Source organism: Staurois parvus, unplaced genomic scaffold (assembly GCF_062004578.1).
Source record: "Staurois parvus isolate SC_StPar_1 unplaced genomic scaffold, SC_StPar_1.0 ptg000618l, whole genome shotgun sequence".
NCBI lineage: Eukaryota > Metazoa > Chordata > Amphibia > Anura > Ranidae > Staurois > Staurois parvus.
Window position 1 is genome coordinate 2,282,667 of NW_028318414.1, and position 24,834 is coordinate 2,307,500.

Below are 24,834 nucleotides of genomic sequence, written 5' to 3' on the forward strand. Positions count from 1 at the left end.
TGCTGTAACACAGACTACAAGGACTGGTGTGATTTGTCCAGCTTTCAGTGGACACACCCAATGCACAGAGCAAATCGCTCACACTAGCTAATAAACTAAATGTCAGTTATGTAATGTGCAGACTTCAACTTACTAAACCTGAAATGTCAGCTAGTAGCTATATTACAAGCAGGGAGGAGAAAGTAAATACAGAAAAAAACCTAAAACGCCCAGATTTCCTATAGACAATGTATGTGGCATTTCCTGGAGACAGCAGGCCTAGCATGGCATGTCCACTGAGAGGGTTTATCGAGGTCTGTTTTTACAAGCAGCATTCACTGAACCTGGAGAATTAAAAGATCCAATACAACACGCCATAAGAGGCCTAATGCTACCCACAAACATTTCAATGTCAGGAAATGACACCTTTGACACTTTAAAGCTGTATACTGGATATTATCCTACAATACAACAGAAACTACTGAACATGCTGATATACAAGATTCGAAGATAGCTCTCCGCTCATAAACTTGGTCCTTCTCATTGGTATGCAGGGGTTGAGTTGTACAAATTTCAACACCTGTGTCTATTGTAGCACAAATTGGAAGAGAACACAAAAGTAAATGTTAAATACCTACAGGGCCTGTGTATATGAGCTATTGTTTGCATCAGAACGGCTACCAATGGTATTGCAAAAGCTGCTAAAAGCAGGTTGTTGGAGCTCAAAAGGAGGTCAGTTGGTGGTCAACAGCAGGTCAAGCACAAAAAGAAAAGCATGTAAAGCAGAACTGTAGGAAAGCATCTCAATACCCCATTGAAAATACATGTTTGAACTGTCGAAGAACAGGTAATTCTGTTTAGCTGCCCTTGAAGTTCACTCACCCCGGCCAGACAGCATAGCTAGGCCCCCAACTTCACTTTTCCCCACTTAAGGTAAAGTGAAGGCAAAATTAAAAAAAATATATGCTGTACATCTCTGCAATATAGGCATATTTCCAATGTTTTATCACGTTAAAGACCCTGCAAATTAAGAAAAAACTATTTGATCTGTCAGAAGTGTATTTGATCTGTCAGAAGTAAATTCCGCTCTCAAGTCCTGTTGTGGGTTGACAACACACAGCATTTCTGTGAACTAGGTATTGTCAGCCCTCCCATTTGTCATTTGCTAAACTATCCATCCACTCCCAAATCTATACAGCATAAGACCCCATGAACTGAGCATCTTTGGCCAATTTTTTTTTTTTTTTTGGTGTTTTTTTTTTTTTTCCTGAAATACTCAGGCTTGATCATTTTTTAAATCAATTGAAGCTAGTTCCCAAGCAAGAAAGCCTTTGAAGAAACACACATTACATGAATTTTTCTGTGGTCCCATTTGGTTGGTGCCAAAACACATGCCTGCCCCAAAGGAAGCTCCATGTTTTTCTTCAACTGACAAACTTCTAGCAACATTACACTTAGCTGTGAACATATTTCAAATCACTCAGGTGTGAACGCATCCTCAAGGCTAGTAATGCAGGCCATACATGGGTCGAAGTCCAAACAAATTTTCTTTAGAAAATCAGAAATTTCGTGCAGTTTGTAATCCGATGGTGCCACCATTGATTTCGAAATTTGACCAACCAAGCCTTTAATTTCACCTTATGTTGCTATAGAAAAGATTTTGTGGCCAATAAATTTCTTTCCAGGTCACAGCTCATGCTCATTTCTTTTTCAATTACATTTCTCGCACAATACTCCCATCATTGATTAGAAGTTCGTTAGTTTTCCAAAAAAATTCCAACTTGCCTGATCCCTCAAGTTTGATGGTAGCTCGGTCATTGCTGTGGCCCACTAATGGTGCAAAACTTGAATGAAAATTCTTGGGTTGAATGCCAAAAGAATTTTCTTTTGAAAATCTATTCTATGCATGGCCGGCTTTATTCTGTAGTCCAAAAAAATAATGAGGACGACAGTTTCAGATACAGGGAGTTTGCAGAGGACAGGGGATACAATGCCTCCAAAAGGTATGTTTAACAAACCAACCGGAGAAAAAATAGGGGAGTTCATTGTTGGGGTTTACATACACTTTAAAGGGGAACTAAACTTAAAGTGGAGCTCCACCCAAAAAGGGGAGGTTCTGCTTTAAGGCCTCCTCTCCTGCTTTGTAGCTGCTGACTTTTAATTTTTTAAAATATGACTGGAACTCCTTATGCAATGTGTCTTCTGCAGTAACAAACACCTGCCACTTGCAGTCCTCTACTGAATGCACAATGAGTTTCATATACACAGCTCAGTATGCATTCCCAGCATACTTTGGCTATGCCAGAATGACTGACTCCCGTGCACATGAATGGGATGGTGTTATTCCACCACCGGCCAAGCAAGAGGCCAAAAGCCCAGTAGCCAGTGAGAAGATGAAAGCAGCCAGCCAGGGATGTAACCACCACATTACTGGAAGGTGAAGGAGAATATTTCTGGAGATTTACGTTATATGTAAACCCTCACCTTGTAAAACAACCCTGTCAGTTTTAAATAGAAATGAAATGTAAAACATTTGTGTAAATATATATATAAAAAAAACCATGATAAATACCCTGTATTCCAGTTTTTGTAAGTGATAACATACTCTCTGTTCTCAGCTGCATAGAGAGGAGAGGGTGGGGAAACAGCAGTACACTAGTCTTCCCAGTGAATGGTTGCACAGGGGAGGCATATCAGGACAAGTCTGACCATTGTAACCAAAAAGCAACAAAGAGGGTGCCACTGGTCTAGTGCATTATCCTTAAAACATTACTTTATTAGTATAAAAGTGGTAAGTATTACTCACAAAAGACAAGTAAATAAAAGACTCATCATAAAACAACAAAATGTTGGCTCTGAGGAAGAAGCAAGGTCCTCGAAATGTTTTAGCCGATTGCATGTCCATTGACCCTGTGATGTGATGAATTGCGGACTGGATGGTGCTGTTTTATAATGAGCCTTTGATCTACACATTTTTTGTGAGTAGAATACTTACCACTTTTATACTAATAATATCATGTTTTAAGGATAATGCACTACGCCAGTGCGCCCTCTTTTTTGCTTTTTGGTTACAGTGTTCTCAGACTTCCCCAGTCCTTTGAGGGTAGCAGGGCAAGTGTCATCCATGAAAGCCAGGATGGAGCTATAGTCAATTGTGACCGTTGAGCCCACTCCCAAGCACAGGGGATTTTGTGTTTACTATTGATGTACAAGTCTAATCACTGGAGGAGAGCCGGCCGAGTTCCCAGTACAGAGAGAAAACTGACCACACCGTGTACTTATGCCTAGCGTGGTCAGTTTAATAGAAAAGCATGGGGACTGGCAGGAACACCGAGGATTTCACACAAAGGAACCAATACAAAGTGAACAAGATACTTTTTCATACAAATACATGGTACAGCAGGCACATATCAGGAATATGAAATGTTGGGTTTACATATTATTTAAGTTGTTACAATTTTCTAAATCCTAGCCTATAACATATGACAGAGGTAGGCAAGCTTCAGCTCATCAGCGGATGCAGAACTACAAGTTCCATCATCACTGTGCATCTGGGATTCATGCTTGATTTCAATGCCTCATGGGACTTGCTTAGTCCTGTAATCAGGCCTGTATGCTGGTTTTAGCATCTACCTTTCTGTAAGCTAAAATACAGCCATGGGGGTGGCGGATGTACATCACAGCAATAATGTGTCAAATGATCACCAAAAGCTGTCAGAAAAGTCAGCTACAATGCATGAAAGGTAATATGAATTAGCTTGCTCAAGGACAGAATCAATATTTTCTGGGTTTATTCATTAGTCAGATTTGCTCTTCACAATCTAAAAGAATATGGGAAAATCCACTGTTAGGTAAAAATGACACTGCTATGACTTGATACGGCACAACACTTCAATAATGCAGAATCACAAACAGGCTTTTAGTGCGCCTATAGGCCATATCCTTGAATGGGACTTAAAATGTAGACACAGCAATTGAGTTCAATCATTACTAGATAATGTTTTGTTTATAGTTTCCTTTTAAAGACAAATTCTAAAGATCTATGTCTATTGGATGTAGATCTACAGTACGTAGAACTGAAGCGATTCCCCACAGCCGCAAATCACATTCATACTTTCAGGGCAGGCATGTATCAGACTCATGGCTGTGGGGAAGTAACTCCATGTCTTAGTATTGACACTTTGATGCATCGAGCCCATTGGGTGGATAAATCAGCGGCAGTGGTCCAAAGTACAATAACTGAGCAGTCCAGTAAATGAAGCCATCAGATGCATCTTCAGACCGATTCCCTAACACCTGTATTTCATCAATCGAATTGGGCAGAAGACACAGCTGTGTTTCCACAGCCACGGTTTGCACAGTAAATCACTTACACAACCAGTTCAATCTTTTAAAGTACATCTGATCCGTATGAAGTGCTTCCTCAGAAACTAGTGAATGAAGTGGATTGAAGTGCACATCATGGCAGAATAGCCCATTTCAGTCTTGAAAAAACATAAGCTGCGTCTTGAATCAAGTGAGCTGGTTTTTTTTGTTAAAACAGAGCACTGTCAAAAGCACCCCAAAACTGCCAAAATACCCCAAAGCTATTACTACTATTGTTTATGTGCACATAAAATAATATGGGCCTAAAGCTGCCCAGGAAATAACCAGACTGTGCTAAAGATCTAGTCAATTTACTATAATCAAAGTCATTTTTGTACAGTGCCTTAAAAAAGTATTCATACCCCACAAAATTTTCCACATGTTACAACCAAAAAAGGATATGTTATTGGGATTTTATGTGATAGACTTCGCCACAACTTTATCCTTGACCTGTCTGGTGTGTTCCTTGGCCTTCATGATGCGGTTTGTTCACTAATGTTCTCTAACAAACCTCTGAGGGCTTCACAGAAAAGCTGTTTTTTTTACTGAGATTAGATTGCACACAGGTGGATTCTTTACGAATTAGGTGACTTCTGAAGGCAATTGATTCCACTAGATTTTAGTTAGGGATATCAGAGTAAAGGGGGCTGAATACAAATGCATGCCACACTTTTCATATATTTGTTTGTAAAAATGTTTGAAATCCATTTCTCATTTTCCTTCCACTTCACAATTATGTGCCAAAATCCCAATAAAACACATTTACATTTTTGGTTGTAACATGACAAAATCTGGAAAATTTTAAGGGGTAGGAATACTTTTTCAAGGCACTGTATAACGAACACCAATTTTCTGCATGCATCTAGGCAGGAATGCAGCCTCTCACCAGTCACCATGTGAAATTTCAAGGCTTCCTGGAGACGCAAAATTAGATCATAAAAATAGATCTGCATAAATGGAAAGGACTATCAAACAGGGATGTATAACTTAATGTGATTACAAAGATTCAGATGCATGGAATTGGGGAACCTCTGCTGAAGGACAGAAGGTTACTGGCAACCTGGGTAATTTACACAAGGATCATGTTGGTCAGGCTATGTCAGGCAAAACAAATAGAGGTAAACTGCCACCCTTGTGTGTAATTATGGGCTTAAAGTGGAGTAAAAATTATATTTAAAGGCTTTGTCCGCCTTTATCATTACCCCCATATTGAGTCAAATTTCCAAACCCCCTACAGTTTTCTATCTTTGAATTTGGCATGGCTGTGCGTGGTTCAGTCTGCACAACCACACCATCCAAGGATCTGTGAATGGCACGGCAGCAAGGGGACTCAAGATCCCAATGGAGCATCAGTGTGGTGAAGTCACCGCACTTGTAGGACTACTGTAAAAATGAGGAATACAAGACCATGTTAATGGAATCTGTGGTTTTATTGTGGAATGTTTTGTTTATGTAACTCAATATATTTTGTAAAACTTTTAACAGTTTACCAGACTATATCACGTGTGAATACCCTAAAATTACCAGATTTATCATCCTTGGCATAATTACTTGTAGGACTATTGTTTACTTACTCCAGTCTCATAATGGTTGGTCCTGACCTGGGATGTAAATCATGTATTGCTCTCATTATACACCAGTCGTGTTTATGATGGTCTGCATGCATCAATGCAAGAATTAATTTTTTTTTTAAAACTAAATAGAGTTAATTTTGTGCATAAAGGCAGACTATGCCAGTAAAAAAAAAAAAAAAAAAAAAAAGGCCTTTTCAAGCCACCCTCTGCCCATTCTCTCACACATAACATAATATTTCTCCCTGCCTATGGCAAGTTGGCGCTTTGGTGCTGTGACCCGACTCTCTGCAGCCTGTTTTCCAACTGCTTACCCGTATACACATTTGGTCCCATGATAGAATATAATGGCGATTCACTATGGCCAGATTGCACACATATGTAGGACAGTGTCAGAAAACCCATAGAGAAATGGGGTCTCCACACAATGCAAACACTGAGTGAGAAATATTTCACTCTTCATCTGTTTGTAAATTAACATCGCAGGGTGGTATTGGTAATTTCCATGTTTAAAGGAAATACCCGTAGTTAACCCCCCTAATGGTTTATTTGATGCTCCAGTGTAGTTAAACTTGTCTTTAGATCAGCATTCTGTAATGCTCTGAAAACCAGCACAGTCCAACATTACCAGCCAATCAAGTTGCTGTGCACTGCAGTGTGTTGTCCAATAGGAGTTTGCTACAAGAAGTAAAGGATAGAGTGATGTCTCAGTGTGTGCAGTTGCTCCTTTACTGTCAAATCAGTAAGCTGGGGACATAACCAGGGACTTTGGTAAATGGGGACACAGTGTACAGGTGTAGCCAGAGCTGAAGAGATTTTCATTGGAAAAGATATAAATACCAGTGGAGGCCGTGGTTTTGGTGATGGTGGTAGTCAGTTTAGAGTAGTGTAACATTGATCCCAGAAGCCACTGATGAAACCAGCGGCACACTTTTGGAGCTGATGGGATTTAGATTCCAGAGGCTTCTTAGACAGAAGTTTGTGCCCCATGGCAGATCCTCTTTTAAGACACACAGGTATAGATTTACTAAAGACAAATAAGACTGAGTTTAGTACATGTGACTTCCATCATCCAATCATGTGCAAGCAAAAAATGCAGTATTTTTCTTGCACCCAATTGGGTATTCTTTACTAAGCTCTGGGGAAAATGCATTCACTAAATGCAAAGTGCACAGTCTTTTGCCTTTAGTGAATCCACGCCATGCTGATCTTCCAGCGAGTACTCAAATGAAAAGGTAAATCTGTAGCAGCAGTAATAATACATACCTTCACTAAAAAAGACACCGCTACAGACAGAAGGTCACGCACAAAAGCCGAATACAAAAAACAGCTGCATTTACAACCAATATACGGTGCAGAGAGCAAGGACATTGAATACAGGCAACATTCTCTAGGACGTGCGGTTGTCTATGGATGAATGGAGATGTCAGAATTTAATACTACAGCAAACCTGAAACACATAAATCAAAAGAGAAAAAAACCCAAATAGTCATCTATTTTTACTAAAACTACTGTGAAATTCAGCAGTTCTTCTGCTGCAGTAATGCATGCAAATTGACAGCGCTGATTCCCTGGCATACATTTATGTGTCACAGTGCCAAGCTAGCAGCATCACACCAAGTTATTGTGACTCAGGATGCAATGAGAATGGAAATGTGGCATTAGCCTGTGAAGGATGTTTAAAGAGTACCTGTCCCCTATACTCGGCTCCATTCTCTATGTAGCAGGTTTAGTTTCTTTTATTTTTATAATTTGACATGCTTGCATGATGCTGTAAACTAAAGCAGGTATAAATATTTGTGGTTTTAATAGTAGAAACATCCCACGTGCCAGCAGGACTATGCTTACTGTGCTGCCAAGACGCTAAGGCGGAACACTGCAAACTAATAGTACATTGGTTTTGAATGATCACATGACAGTGCTGTCACAGGATTCCCTTTTCACATCAAATGTCTATACAGATAAAAATGGGACAGTAAAACCAGTTAAAGCAGGGGCGGACTGACCATTTGGAAACTGGGGCACTGCCCGAGGGCCCGGGGTCAGTAGGGGGCCCCATGAGATGCCCCTGGTACCTTTTTCATAGGCTTTTTTGAGTTTGGGCAAGGACACAGGGGCCCCATGATCCCCTATTGCCCGGGGGCCCCATGAGTTGTCAGTCCGCCCCTGAATTAAAAGTATATGTGAACCCTCACCTTGTAAAACAATCCATTCAGTTTAAAATAGAAACGTGAGGCAAACCATTTGTGTATGGATATAAAAACATTATAAATACTCTCCTTTTTTTTCTCTTTTCTTTTTTATAAGTGATCACATAACCTCTACTCTCAGCTGCATAAAGAACTTAGAGAGCTGGTGGAGGAGAAAATGCAGTACACTGGTCTTCCCAGTGAACAGCTGTGAAGCAGGGAAGGGGGACCTGCCAGGACAAGTCTGATCATTGAAGGAGAGCAAGTTCCCAATTCCCAGCACAGTGAGAACGGACCACACTGTGCTCTCATGCCTAGTGTGGTCAGTTTTAACAAGAAAGCACAGGGACTGGCAGGAACACCAGAGATTTCACACAATGGAAGTAATATTAAGAAAAAAGGATACATTTTCATACAAGTATATGGTACAGCAGGCACATATGAAATGCTGGGTTCACATATTTAATTAGAATCTTATGTTCTCAGTTATGAAGGGCAACCTAAGGGGGATAAACATCTGATACTTGCACACTTGCATGAATTAGGATTATTATGTATATCACCATACTGGATATCTTTTGCCAGCTGAATTTTAAGTATATAAGAATACACTCACCGGCCACTTTATTAGGTCCATCTTGCAAGTACCGGGTTGGACCCCCTTTTGCCTTTAGAACTGCCTTAATTCTTGGTGGCATAGATTCAACAAGGTGTTGAAAACATTCCTCAGAGATTTTATTCCATATTGACACGAGTTACTGTTGCCTTTCTATCATTTCGAACCAGTCTGCCCATTCTTCTGACCTTTCTCATTAACAAGGGATTTTTGTCCACTTAACTGCCGCTCACTGGACATTTTCTCTTTTTCGGACCATTCTCTGTAAACCCTAGAGATGGTTGTGTGTGAAAATCCCAGTAGATCAGCAGTTTTTTTAAATACTCAGACCAGCCCATCTGGCACCAACAACCATGTGACGGTCAAAGTAATTTAAATCCCTTTTCTTCCCCATTCTGATGCTCGGTTTTAACTTCAGCAAGTTGTCTTCCCCACATCTAGATGCCTAAATGCATTGAGTTTCTGCCATGTGATTGACTGATTACCAATTTGTTTAACCAAACAATTGAATGGGTGTACCTAATAAAGTGGTTGGTGTGTGTATGAGTACATTGGATAAATAGATTACCTTCTGCTGGTCAGATCATTATTTAAATAAGCCAGTGCTTTTGATTAAAATGGAAATATTAATAATTTTGGTTCAAAATCATTAAAAATTTTATTTTAAAGTCTGGCAGATGACACATCCGAGTCCGCTCAGTTTGTGCGGGGCGGACACAGACAAAGCCCGTTCTGCTCTATGGGGGCTAGGAGTAAACAGACTCCGCTGTCTGTTTAAACCAGACTTCTCTTCAATCCGATCCACCTAAAAGGATCCCCACCAGTTTTTTTTTTAGTGGACCAGAACGAACCCGGAGGTAGGTCTATAGGAATGCACTGACCTTCCGATTAGGTCTGCCTGTTAGTTTTTCAGGGAAACCTGATCGGATCATCTGTGTGAAAGGGGACTTACTGAAAAAGAGAGCAACACAAACTACCTGTCTTTAGGACTGATCTAACTCTACCCTCAGACTGAGCATTCCAATAACAGAGGAGCCACTGCTCTGCCTTGTTCTCCTTTGTTAAAAATTTCACTTGAGCTACTGAGCTCTGAAAATAGTAGGCTTTTTAAAACAAAGCTAAGGAGAGACAGGTAAGCATGAAAAAGAGCCTAGCACTTCAATTGCTAGCTGCATATAAGAGTATATACCATACTTCCCAACTGTCATTTGGTCAGTCTGTCCCTCTTTTGGAACCAAATCCTAATGTCTTTCCATCTCAGTTGTCCATCTATTTAGTCTGATATATAGACCTCTATTAAAATAATGCATTCTTTAACTACCAGAAGTGCTATAACCTTTTATTCTACCTCTAAATGAACATTTATTATTAAACGAAAATGCGTGAAAAAAAGATTAGATTAATTTCTCATGATCCCTGTAACTAGGGGTACAGCAGAGGTCTGTCTTTTGCCTACATACTTTGTGGTATAAAAAGTGGCCCCTTTTCTCATTTTGGGAAAGCTGGGAGGCATGTAAAATACATAGGCAATTTTTTTTTCTATTGCTGACCCCAATAAATGAGGAAAATACAGTATGTACAAAACAACTATACATTCACTCTAATTGTCAGCAAGATGCAAATGTATCCCCAAAAGTGTCCCTATAATCTCTCTATTGCAAAAAGTGGGATGGGGTGGACAAGATTTGACTTTAGAGCTTAATTTGAGAGTTGTAATTTCCAAGTTTTGGGACAGTTTATAAAAAGGTATGGTGAAGTACTTATAGGCAACTGTTTTTAAGCCCTGCTGGCAGTTTACTACTTTATATAATCAGAAGCTTGCTTTAAATATCGGTGTGTCTTTCTCCTATGGGACCCTCAACTCAGAGAAAGGTATAAACTTGATGGACAGCAAGCACAACACCTACACTTCACTGCTGCCAGAAATGTATACAGATTACTGCCTGTGGGCGACTTGAAAAGGATTTGTGTTAACAAGATTCAGTAGCGGATATTATCCTAATCTTCCTATGCCAAAGTGATCACAATAATCTCTTGATATCACGCGGATGTGGAATTTTCTTAAAACAGCTATAAAGAACAAATAAAACTGAATAAAAGTACATTTAGATTTTTGGTTACACAAAATCTAGTAAAAACACGCGATACTCATTAGACATGCAAGCGCCAGATTATGGAGAAACAGTATCTATCTTTAAAGTATACCTGTATACTGTAGAAGAACCCTGCAACTCATATTAACCAAAACCCACCTACAGTACACAATAGGCCACAGCTACCATAGCCACACGCTCCTCTCCTATATCAAAATGTTCTTCATTGTCATCCAGCAATGAAGAACATTCCTATAAGTGATAATATATCTCTCTTACAACCTAAAGTCCTTACTTTAGGTTCTAAGAGAGATATTATCACTTATAGGAATGCTCTTCATTGCTGGATGACATCAATGTATTGCATTTTTGTGCATTTCATTTTAATAAATGGTTTTATATGCATTCTTCTTTTTTTAAAATTATGGGCAGGACTAAAAATTGTATTAGTAAATATGAATTGTATATTGAATTAACTACTTCCCCTCTCACACCTGTACACTCCCTATGGACAATCACGGTTTTTACATTTCTGTTATGGGGGATTTTATTCAGCAATAACTTTGTCTAACTTAAGATAACAAAGCAATAAAAAATAGTAACAAAAAGCTAGAAAACAAAAAAAACAAAAACAAAAAAAACGTTTTCCTTTTATTTTATTTTTTTTGTGGTGTTACTGTATCATAAAAATATATATTTTATTCTATAATTTGTCCTGATACTAAAATTAGGATTCTGGTACAAAGCAATGCACCATTATTTACAAATGAAATAAAGGATTCTTTTTATCCCTCCCAGTTTTGCTCCTTTTCAAACGTGACACTAAATAGAAAAAAAAACCGAACATTTTTTTTTTACTTGTCAGGTACTAGCAGCATCTGCAGTTTGAACTTCATCCCTTTGATCTGCGCATGAATGAAACAGAGTAGATACAAACGTAACAATGTTACTTTTAATCTTTTTTTGCATCTCAACAGTATTGATAAACACGGAGTCAGTCGTTTCTTTTTTGTTAGCTGCTCCTGCTGGAGTTGCTGTATGTACACAGCAAATCATGCCTTCATTTTTTGGAGCCAACAATTGCCAGAAATTAGAGGTGAGGAAGGTGAAACTTGGCATTGTGGCTAAAGAACTGGTATTGCTACACATTTCTTGTGTACTAGGATATTTTTTTTTATCCTGTTTACAGTGTTCAGCAGCTCACACTGAAATTCATTTCCAGAAGAGTAATAAGCCAATGCAGTGACTCTTTTTCATTCTTTCATACAAATCCCCAGGATGCCTTCATGACAGATGTCTACTTCTATACTCTTTTACATAACCTAAGGTGCTCTTGTAATCCTGTGTATTATTTTTTTTCTATGTTAAAAAAGTACATATTTCATAAAAAAACGATATAAAACCAGTTTCAAAATTTATAAACGTAAAAAAAAAAAAAAAAAAAAAAAATCCAAAAGGCATTAGTTTCTTTTTTAGCAGGTTTGTGTACACCCCTAATGCTGATGTAATCACTAGGAAACAATAGACCATTTATCAGAAAAAATAAACACCCTGACAAAGCTCTGGCAAATCTCAGCAACCGCTGAAATACCCCACGGACACTCCAAGTGTTGTACAATCCTGCAGAACCTGGAAAGTAAGAACTCTGATCATCTAATATCGCTGGGTAGCTTATCTATTCCCAATTTCTGCTGTGGTGCTTTGCTAATTCACCAACAGAGCCACAGTATACTCTGGGTGCCAAGACAATCGTCGTCAGAGTTATATTTTAAGCTCACAGCCGCAGAAAAAAAAATTGCAGCATCCACTGGGATAGAGAAGAACAGAACTGTCCTCATAGCATCTAAGAATAAAACCAGAAAGAAAGGAACTGCCAACCACAGCAGAGTAACAACAAAATGACCAGCCCATGTTTAAATAGGCAGGTTATCCCCAAAATCATTTACATATCTGTGAGAGGAACCCATTTTATTCATTTTCAGTGGCAAAAGCAAAGGGAGTTTAATTCATATTTAGTACTCAGGTTTTATGAATTTTAAGGTTTGCTTCCTGAAACAATTACACAGCTGTATTGTTAAGAAATAATTGTTGCATGCTTTGTGGTTGCAAAAATACAGTTTAAAATTAGCAATAGGCTTTTCAGGCTTATAACAGAACACATTAAATTATCATTAGGAATAATTAGAGAAAATTCAAACTATGACATTTCCCTGTCAGACAGCAATGCCATATTATACCCATACTCTGGTCACCAGTGCTGACTCGGCAAACTCCCAACAAGGAAGAGCTTAGCTGTGCTATGGAATGTGATGTGTGCGGGAGAAGCTGCTCTGCTCCCAATGTAATTTGTTTTATTAAAGAAGCCGTTTTATAGCATGCACAGTAAGGAGGTACAGCCAGTATGAACGTCATTCAAAAGCTCAGTACATAGAATTGCTGGAAATCCTTCAAGTGATCCTTCAATGTGCAGAGGTTTTGGATATTTTTTTGCTTTATTTAATATAATCAGGATTATTAAAAAAAAAAATGGCATAAAAATATTTTACTGGTGTAAATATGAAATATTAAAATGATGTCCCTTGTCACACCAGTAGGTAGTGCTCCAGTCTTCTTTTCACATCACATTACTTTTTAGCTGTGCTGAAAAATCCCCATTGTTTATAGAACTTTATGAGCCCTCAGAACAAGGACTCGTTCCTTACTGTACTGCCTCTTTAGCTAACCCATTATGCTCTGGGAAACATTTGTCAGGTTTAAAAAATGCATAAAACAAATGTTATTTATTCCATACATAATTAAAAAAAAAATCATACAAGCTAACTGTGAATAATAAAATTGTACCTTAAACCATTATAGTTTAAAGCAAACCAGCAGTTTTCCTTAAAGTGATTGTAAAGGCAGATACAAAAAAACAAAAACAAAAAACAATCCTCCTCTTCTTGGGTCCCCTACTGGTGCTCCTGGCTCCTTCCCATACCCCCCCCCCCCACTGAGTGCCCCCACAGTAAGCTGCTTACTCTGGGAGGCTCGTGTATGCTTGCTCCCGAGCCCCGCTCTGTGTGTCCATGACATAGAGGGTGGCTCAGCCCCCACCTCCTGCTCCCTCGTCACTGGCTGTGATTGACAGCAGCGGGATCCAAAGGCTGTGTCTGAGCCAATGAGGAGGGAGCAAGCCAAGACTCTGCTCTTATGCACAGCACTGGATCGAGGTCAGGCTCAGGTAAGTATAAGGGGGGCTGCATAGAGTGCATGAAGGTAAAAAAACCTTCTGCCTATACAACTACTTTAACATTCTTAGTGTCCTCATGTCATTTTTAGCTTTCTTACTGAATCCCAGGGCACTCAGGTCTGCATATTTCATTGCACTCTTGCTTGAAGGACTGACTGCTTTCTTTCATTTGCCTCACTACTGGTCCAACATCGTCCTGGCCAGCCTCATTGTCCAATAGTGGGGTTTTCAAAGGAGGAAGTAGAGGCTGCAGATGTGCTTGAAAGTGTCTGATATAACATGCCAGTAGTTTGCTGAAACGTTTAGAAACATTTCACGTTTACTAGAATTAGAAATAAGAACCTCATTTTTTAAACTTACCCCTAAAAGGAAAATAAAAGGCAGTATTTCTTACCATTCTTCTAGATCAGGGTTTCTCAACCAGGGTTCTGTGGAACCCTAGGGATCCTCCAGAGGTTGCTAGGGGTTCCTTGAGCAATGAGCAATGAGCAATATTTGCCTCTCAGGTAAGTTCCCACTGACAGTATTGATTTATTTATCAATCTGTAAGGGGGTAAATCTTCCCAATAACCACCAGTGTAAGGAGCATTCTTACCTCCGACTATCAAACTAATGTATCATGAGTTGTAGATATGGTCACATTTAGCAGGGGTTCTCTGAGACAGGAAAGTTAATGTCAAGGGTTCGTCTGTGTTGAAAAGGTTGAGAAAGGCTGTTCTAGATCATAAAGTACAAACACTAAACAAGTACCAAATCCAGTTACCATGTGAAGCAGAACCCACATAAAAGTAACCAAAAAAAAAAAAAAAAAAACTTCCTTTGCCTCCCCTGAGTGAGATAAATTCTTTATGTCTCACACGGCCCCCCACTTCTAGACATTTCAGCTCATAAGAGGGGTTGTTAGCCACAGAGGTAGTGTTGTCAATCCAGGAAGCGGTGATCAGAACTTAATATGGCCAGGTGCCGATTGATGAGCTACAGGCCTGTGAATCAGCAGTGACAATGGGGATAGCCAAACCCCAGCATTTCATCCAATGTAGTACAAGCAAGGACAGCCTACATGAGGATGACATCACTGCTTTGAGCTCAGGAGCAGTGCAGCGTCATTGCAACACTGTCACAGGAAGCTGCATTAAGTTGATTTTCCCAGCAGGTGCAAAATGTACTGCAACATATAATTCTCATTTAATATTAAGCCATAGTTCTAATGCAATGAACAAAATGCCAGACAGCTAGTACAGAGAAATATCAAGAAAAATATGACTGAAAAAAGTAATTTATAGAACAATAATCCCCACTCTACCTTACAATTTATTTCAATATTTAAAGCAAGATAAAACAAGTCAAGTCAAGCTCCAGCTATAGCTCTTGTAATTGTAGATCGCGTTGGGAAAAGTTAGCTCACCTGTCAGGTTTTTATTGCTTAATAACAGGTGATGGCAAGGTGCTGGACACAGATTTTCAGATATTTGAAAGGTGGACAAAGTCATTACTTGAGCCTAATGCCTTGGTAGCGCACCTCAAAACTGGAACCCCTTATTAGAGGGGATTCAACTGAATTGAGAAATACAGAGATAGTAGGGCAATAAAAATTTAATTGGTGAGAGTCCAAAATCAAAAGTGAAGGACAGCCAACACGTTTTGGGGGCCACGAAATCCGCCCCTCATCAAAAATGAAGCAAAATTGCAACTAAAAATACAAATACAGTGGGGATCGAAAGTTTGGGCACCTCAGCTAAAAATTTGTATTAATGTGCATAAAGAAGCCAAGGAAAGATGGAAAAATCTCCAAAAGGCATCAAATTACAGATTAGGCATTCTTATAATATGTCAACAAAAGTTAGATTTTATTTCCATCATTTACACTTTCAAAATAACAGAAAACAAAAAAATGGCGTCTGCAAAAGTTTGGGCACCCTGCAGAATGAAAGAGCAGGGCCCTCGATCCCCTCATGTTTTGCATTGTATTGGTATTGTTCTGTCACATGTTCTGTCCCCCTTTGTAATGTACAGCGCTGAGCGAACTATTGGCGCTTTATAAATACTGTATAATAATAATAATAATAATAGCATGCACTGCCCCCTTTGCAAAGCTGAGACCTGCCAGTGTCATGGATTGTTCTCAATCATCGTCTGGGAAGACCAGGTGATGTCAATCTCAAAGGTTTTAAATGCCCAGACTCATCTGACCTTGCCCCAACAATCAGCACCATGGGTTCTTCTAAGCAGTTGTCTAGAAAACTGAAACTGAAAATAGTTGACGCTCACAAAGCTGGAGAAGGCTATAAGAAGATAGCAAAGCGTTTTCAGATGTCAATATCCTCTGTTCGGAATGTAATTAAGAAATGGCAGTCATCAGGAACAGTGGAAGTTAAAGCAGGATCTGGAAGACCAAGAAAAATATCAGACAGAACAGCTCGCAGGATTGTGAGAAAAACAATTCAAAACCCACGTTTGACTGCACGATCCCTCCAGAAAGATCTGGCAGACACTGGAGTTGTGGAATACTATTCCACTATAAAGAGATACTTGTACAAATATGGTCTTCATGGAAGAGTCATCAGAAGAAAACCTCTTCTACGTCCTCACCACAAAAATCATTGTTTGAACTTTGCAAATGAACATATAGACAAGCCTGATGCATTTTGGAAACAAGTTCTGTGGACCGATGAGGTTAAAATTGAACTTTTTGGCCGGAATGAGCAAAGGTACGTTTGGAGAAGAAGGGGCACAGAATTTAATGAAAAGAACCTCTGTCCAACTGTTAAGCATGGGGTTGGATCAATCATGCTTTGGGGTTGTGTTGCAGCCAGTGGCACAGGGAACATCTCACAAGTAGAAGGAAAAATGGATTCAATAAAATTTCAGCAAATTTTGGATGGTAACTTGATGCCATCTGTGAAAAAGCTGAAGTTAAAGAGAGGATGGCTTCTACAAATGGATAATGATCCTAAACACACCTCGAAATCCACGGGGGATTACATCAAGAGGCGTAAACTGAAGGTTTTGCCATGGCCTTCACAATCTCCTGACCTCAACATAGTTGAAAATCTATGGATAGACCTTAAAAGAGCAGTGCGTGACAGACAGCCCAGAAATCTCAAAGAACTGGAAGACTTTTGTAAGGAAGAATGGGCAAAGATACCTCAAACAAGAATTGAAAGACTCTTGGCTGGCTACAAAAAGCGTTTACAAGCTGTGATACTTGCTAAAGGGGGCAGTACAAGATATTAACTCTGCAGGGTGCCCAAACTTTTGCAGATGCCATTTTTTTTTGTTTTCTGTTATTTTGAAAGTGTAAATGATGGAAATAAAATCTAACTTTTGTTGACATATAAGAATGTCTAATCTGTAATTTGATGCCTTTTGGAGATTTTTCCATCTCTCCTTGGCTTCTTTATGCACAGTAATACAAATTTTTAGCTGGGGTGCCCAAACTTTCGATCCCCACTGTATATATATATATATATATATATATATATATATATATATATATATATAGTAGATAAACAGGGAAACATGCCAGTTAAAAATAATAAGATTTGTCTATAAAGGAGAAACTTACAAACAGTTCATCAGATAAACAGTTGCACACCTACTGGCCGGTACTACTGCCATTTATTTTTGTGTATTTTCTAGCAGCAATTCTGCTTCATTGTCATTTTTTAACCTCTCTCTAGTAAAGTGTTACTAAACACAGGACTCTGCATTCACTATATCTGGTCTCCCACAGTACACAGAACATGGAAGTGTAATTATTTTAGTAAATATAAACTGCTAAATACCTTTTCTCATCAGCATTTAGGAGCAGTCTTGTGACTTCTATCAGTGTCCAGCTGAGCACTGGTTAAAGAATATAGGAGGAGTTTTCATTTTGCTCTAGGAAGATGCAGGACCCCTGGCCGCTGTCTGGACAGTGCTGATTGGCCCTGTGCTGATCACATGCACTCTCCCAAAAAGAAAAAAAAAACACAAAACAAAAAAAAACCTCTTTAGCAATACACACTAAACTGAGCATGTGCATGTGGCTATGGGTTCAGTCTGTCTTATCAGGTGGACATTTGAGCAAGAGGAGGGGCAGAGAAAATAGGATCAAACAGCCCTTTTACACAATGCAAAGGATTAACTCCTTAGGTTCCACAATGAGTATACCATTCATGCTTTACTGCATATACAGACTGATTTTACTGTTGAGGGTTTAGTAACACTTTAAAGATTTTGGATTCTCAAAATATTCATTGCAGATTTTATTGACCAACTGCCTAGGTTTTTATTGCCATCTGTGTCCCTTTTAGGTTGGTTCATTCCCTCTGTCCTGTTGACACTGACAAATAGAAAACTTCTGGATGGAACAAAATGCAATCAATCAATTAAATCTTGCCTATTGGTAAGCAACTCAATAACCTGATCACACAACAATTAATTTTTCCTTAAACAAAACCATAAATAGTCAAAAACACAAATAACAAAATCCATAACATTTACAAACAAAAATACACAAAACAAATTTTTTTGCACAAAAAAATTATAAAAACACAGAATAACACAATCAATTCTCTTTCTTTTTCAAGCTTTTCTGAAAACTATAATGAAGTATTACTGATACTTTCAGGTAACCACTAACATTGACACTGAAATTAGAATTATTGCTCATTAGAATTCTTTACATTCCTTAAAAAGGTCAATCCACCTAAAACTAATTTCCAACATTGGGCAGATGCCGACTAGCTGAATCACTCACCACCTACTCAGATCTCTAAGGTACCTTGAATGATTCCTGCACCTACGTTCCTAGGTCTGATAATCTGCTGCAGCCACTTTTAATTTCAGCTTATTTCATGTGACAGGATGCAGGCGTAAGGATGTCCATAGACCACTTGATGTAGGCGTAAGGATGTCCATAGACCACTTGATGCAGGCGTAAGGATGTCCATAGACCACTTGATGCAGGCGTAAGGATGTCCATAGACCACTTGATGCAGGCGTAAGAATGTCCATAGACCACTTGATGCAGGCGTAAGAATGTCCATAGACCACTTGATGCAGGCGTAAGGATGTCCATAGACCACTTGATGCAGGCGTAAGGATGTCCATAGACCACTTGATGCAGGCGTAAGGATGTCCATAGACCACTTGATGCAGGCGTAAGGATGTCCATAGACCACTTGATGCAGGCGTAAGGATGTCCATAGACCACTTGATGCAGGCGTAAGGATGTCCATAGACCACTTGATGCAGGCGTAAGGATGGCCACAGACCACTTGATGCAGGCGTAAGGATGGCCACAGACCACTTGATGCAGGCGTAAGGATGGCCACAGACCACTTGATGCCGGCGTAAGGATGGCCACAGACCACTTGATGCAGGCGTAAGGATGTCCATAGACCACTTGATGCAGGCGTAAGGATGGCCACAGACCACTTGATGCCGGCGTAAGGATGGCCACAGACCACTTGATGCAGGCGTAAGGATGTCCACAGACCACTTGATGCAGGCGTAAGGATGGCCACAGACCACTTGATGCCGGCGTAAGGATGGCCACAGACCACTTGATGCAGGCGTAAGGATGTCCACAGACCACTTGATGCAGGCGTAAGGATGGCCATAGACCACTTGATGCAGGCGTCAGGATGGCCATAGACCACTTGATGCAGGCGTCAGGATGGCCATAGACCACTTGATGCAGGCGTCAGGATGGCCATAGACCACTTGATGCAGGCGTCAGGATGGCCATAGACCACTTGATGCAGGCGTCAGGATGGCCATAGACCACTTGATGCAGGCGTCAGGATGGCCAGAGACCACTTGATGCAGGCGTCAGGATGGCCAGAGACCACTTGATGCAGGCGTAAGGATGGCCATAGACCACTTGATGCAGGCGTAAGCATGGCCATAGACCATTTGATAAAAGCAAGCAAGGCTCTTTATTTCCATATTGCTTATGACTGCCTAATTCGGCAACTAGGCAATGACAACCTCTGGCAATCAATGTCTCTTGTTATCTCATAGGGAAAATTTCCAGTGTGTGGGAAATTCCCTATGGAAGAAAGAAGGAGCTAACAAAAGTGTGTGTGCTGCTGTCAGCATCTGGAGAAAATCCCAAGTGCTGATGCTTGTCCAAGAACAAACAACTCCCCATTCCTCCATATCCGCTTTTCTGTGACCAGCCTAAGATTCTGTATTCAGAAGTAGGGCAATGCACTGCACAGTAGGCATATATCCCTAAGATAAAAAGTCAGTAGGAGAGTTTGCCCACTGCCATAGACTGAAAAATTTAATTGGGTTTGGAGTACACTAAACTGTGCCAATTCCAGAACATGGCCACTCAGTCTTGAGTGTAAAAAGTTCTACTATGGAAAAAAAATGGTAACAGTCAAGCACCAACACCTATTGCTCCCAAAGCTGTATTATCAAAAGCACTCAAAGACAATGGCTGTGCTTAGAGTCAAGCACCAAGACCTATTGCTCCCTAGGTCGTATTATCAATGGCTCTCAAAAGCAATGGCAATGCAAGGCACCACTCAGGAACTCACCTCTGATGCTTTGTCTGTATGGGATGAGCAGGTTATTTTACCAGTTACAGCACAATCCAGAAACAATATAAAAATGTGGACCTGTGCACCACTGACCTCTAGTACAGCATCTACTAATCTCTTTGACTAGAACTTTTAATTCACTTAAATCTGGAAAGGTAGATTGTGAACATAGTATGTACAACTTGCAATCATAGCTCTCATACAATTGTGACTGCCCACAATAGTCAGAAGCTTTATTACCAAGGGAATAAACAAAGTAAGCTAGGGAAACCAGTCACTCACGTAGTCATGAAAGGCTTTTGCTTCACTTGAATGTTCACAGGTTTCCCGTCTTTCTGGAGCAGCACAGTACAGATCCCAAAATACACTGTAAATGAGAAAAGATGATAGCAGAAATTAAATGTGCCTGTAAATGAATGCTTGATTACGCAGTCACCAAAACACGCCAACAATACGCTGTGCCATTGCAACAGAAAGCTAACTATGACAAAGTGTACCATCTGAACTACCAATGTAAAATATATGGATTCTAAAATACAGTCCACTTCATCAGCATGAAAATAAATCAATAACGTACACCTGTAATGAGAAACACATGCAGGCTGCCATTTCTGGCCTTGTTCTGACAAGGCTCTTTGCCTGGCTGTCACTGGTTTCTGCAAACAGCGCTGTTAAGGTGTCGTTCGGTAATTAACAGTGGAATTACATTTCTCAAGACTTGGTCTGCTCATCACACAGCCTGGAGACTGTCTGGATCTAGGCGTGTTGTAAAATTACCTAGTAGACTTTTTAGTTTTGGATTTGAAGTCAATGGTATCTAATCTTGTACAGCCTTTATGTTCCCTGGGCTCTCCCACAGGATAAATATATATAACTGATGTGAATGTTCCCAAATATATGTAAAGCGCTACGTAAATTGACAGCGCTATATAAGTACCTGCAATAAATAATAAAATATATTTACTAGTAATTTAATATGATGACTGCTTTTATCACCTTTAGATACTTCCTATACTTCCAGACCAAGTTCTGACAAATGTAGCAAGCTATCACCATTCCAAGACATCAGTGTATTCTGGATGCTACAGAATATATAAGTTAGATGGTTGAAGGGTAGATGTATGGAGGCATGTGCTGTGACGTTATCCTGTACTGTATTAATATCACAAGATCCTTATGGAGGCATGTGCTGTGACGTTATCCTGTACTATATCAATATCACAAGATCCTTTATGTAAGTACATATTTTAAATATGTTTTTATATTTATATTAAACAATAAAATCAATGTTTAAAAAAAATGATTATAACCTTGTTGAATAACGATTGACAAAATGAAAAGTTCCATTGTATAAAAATTGCTTGTTCTTAGGTCGAAATTTTTGAGTCACAAACCGGGGAAAAGTATGCAGAGCATAAAAAGTGTCTTCATTTTTTTTCTAAACTTTTTCATTTTTTATTAATGTGTCATAAAACATGGGTACGGTCAAACTATGCACATTTACCATAGATCAATAAAAAAAAAATATTCTATAAGATAAAATGGACATGTATAAAGATGGCTTATCAAGAGATCTGCCATGTAGAGACAATAGAATTTTTTATGGATACCTTTTTTTGGGTTCTGAATCCAAGGGCAAAGTATCAGAAGTTCATTCAGGCAACTACCATTTTTTAAAAAAGACGTTAGAAGAACTTATATATTCCTTCCCTTTTAAGACAGGAGTACTTTAAAATCTGAGTGTACACAAAGCTATTATTTTTGGTGATTGCTGGCTGAATAAATGAACCAACGTCATGTTCTTTCCCTTGGGGACTCTGGCATGGAGATGTGACCGCCTTCACTGTCATCCCCCACTTCCTGAATCTGACTAGTTACTGTTATAGATTATTGCTCTTTGCACTGTCTGCAAATTAACATCAGAATATCAAAGGTACATTTATATACTACATGAAAAATAAAGAATGAGAGAAGCAATAAGCACAATTCAGCATCAAATCAAATTTAAAAAAAAGTTAAACCTATGTTCAGAGTTAGAAATGTTCTGTCATTTTGATTACATTAAAAAAAAAAAAAAAAGCTGAGAATAATTTCTAATTTCAACACAATATAAATTACACAGCAGATGTGCTACTACCACTCATCCATAAAGATCTTTTATTCACTGTGTAAATTTTAGTCTGTAGCTGTCATTTTAAATATTCACAGACTACATAGTATATTTGTAAAATCAAGCTTTATCTAACTTACCACCACCAAGAATGGAGGAATCCTGGGGGTTCACCCAATGTAATGTTTTTTTCCCATCTTATCTAAAAAGAGAAAACAAATTATCAAAAATTAAATACAGTGAGAAAACAAAGTTGGCCTAGAACACAAACATAAGCAATTATGTAACCTAAAGCAACCAAATCAGAATTCAAGGTTAGGAAGATTACTGAATGCAGATCAAATGATTTCTGATGGCTACTACACACCATTGCTCTCTGCAGGTCATTAAATAAGCCCGGCACTCTGAGCTAAAGATATTTAGCCTATACGTTTCAGATTAGCTACACGAGATTGGAAAGAGGACCTGTTCTGGATGACACTTCAAACAGAGTACATCGCATATTGGGAAGAAATTAAAACACATTCGGGCTAATGAAATGAAACATTTGCAAGGTTCTGAGTCATATTGATTGATGTCAGTTTACAAACTTCTACATAAGATAATTGGAGCCAAACCTCAACTATATATACAGTCCGGTCCATAAATATTGGGACATCGACACAATTCTAACATTTTTGGCTCTATACACCACCACAATGGATTTGAAATGTAACGAACAAGATGTGCTTTAACTGCAGACTGTCAGCTTTAATTTGAGGGTATTTACATCCAAATCAGGTGAACGGTGTAGGAATTACAACAGTTTGCATATGTGCCTCCCACTTGTTAAGGGACCAAAAGTAATGGGACAATTGGCTTCTCAGCTGTTCCATGGTCAGGTGGGTGTTATTCCCTCATTATCCCAATTACAATGAGCAGATAAAAGGTCCAGAGTTCATTTCAAGTGTGCTATTTGCATTTGGAATCTGTTGCTTTCAACTCTCAAGATGAGATCACTGTCACTGTCAGTTAAGCAAGCCATCATTAGGCTGAAAAAACAAAACAAACCCATCAGAGAGATAGCAAAAACATTAGGCGTGGCCAAAACAACTGTTTGGAACATTCTTAAAAAGAAGGAACACACCGGTGATCTCAGCAACACCAAAAGACCCGGAAGACCACGGAAAACAACTGTGGTGGATGACCGAAGAATTCTTTCCCTGGTAAAGAAAACACCCTTCACAACAGTTGGCTAGATCAAGAACACTCTCCAGGAGGTAGGTGTATGTGTGTCAAAGTAAACAATCAAGAGAAGACTTCACCAGAGTGAATACAGAGGGTTCACCACAAGATGGAAACCATTGGTGAGCCTCAAAAACAGGAAGGCCAGATTAGAGTTTGCCAAACGACATCTAAAAAAGCCTTCACAGTTCTGGTACAACATCCTATGGACAGATGAGACCGAGATCAACTTGTACCAGAGTGATGGGAAGAGAAGAGTATGGAGAAGGAAAGGAACTGCTCATGATCCTAAGCATACCACCTCATCAGTGAAGCATGGTGGTGGTAGTGTCATGGCGTGGGCATGTATGGCTGCCAATGGAACTGGTTCTCTTGTATTTATTGATGATGTAACTGCTGACAAAAGCAGCAGGATGAATTCTGAAGTGTTTCAGGCAATATTATCTGCTCATATTCAGCCAAATGCTTCACAACTCATTGGACGCCACTTCACAGTGCAGATGGACAATGACCAAAGCATACTGCAAAAGCAACCAAAAGAGTTTTTTAAGGGAAAGAAGTGGAATGTTATGCAATGGCCAAGTCAATCACCTGACCTGAATCCGATTGAGCATGCATTTCACTTGCTGAAGACAAAACTGAAGGGAAAATGCCCCAAGAACAAGCAGGAACTGAAGACAGTTGCAGTAGAGGCCTGGCAGAGCATCACCAGGGATGAAACCCAGCGTCTGGTGATGTCTATGCATTCCAGACTTCAGGCTGTAATTGACTGCAAAGGATTTGCAACCAAATATTAAAAAGTGAAAGTTTGATTTATGATTATTATTCTGTCCCATTACTTTTGGTCCCTTAACAAGTGGGAGGCACATACTGTTGTAATTCCTACACCGTTCACCTGATTTGGATGTAAATACCCTCAAAT

At 39.4% G+C, this 24,834-nt stretch overlaps 1 protein-coding gene across 3 annotated transcripts in view; it reads right to left on the reverse strand.

Annotated features, from left to right (window-relative positions):
- The window catches only part of SSBP2 (single stranded DNA binding protein 2), a 274,434-nt gene that overhangs the window by 160,166 nt on the left and 89,434 nt on the right, over positions 1-24,834 (reverse strand). For all 3 annotated transcript variants that reach the window (XM_089693232.1, XM_089693231.1, XM_089693230.1), the window contains exons 3-4: positions 22,829-22,890; positions 20,861-20,945 (exon numbers count right to left, since the gene is read on the reverse strand). In XM_089693232.1, coding sequence (XP_089549358.1) covers positions 20,861-20,945; positions 22,829-22,890 — 147 coding nt within the window. The remainder of the gene's footprint in view (positions 1-20,860; positions 20,946-22,828; positions 22,891-24,834) is intronic.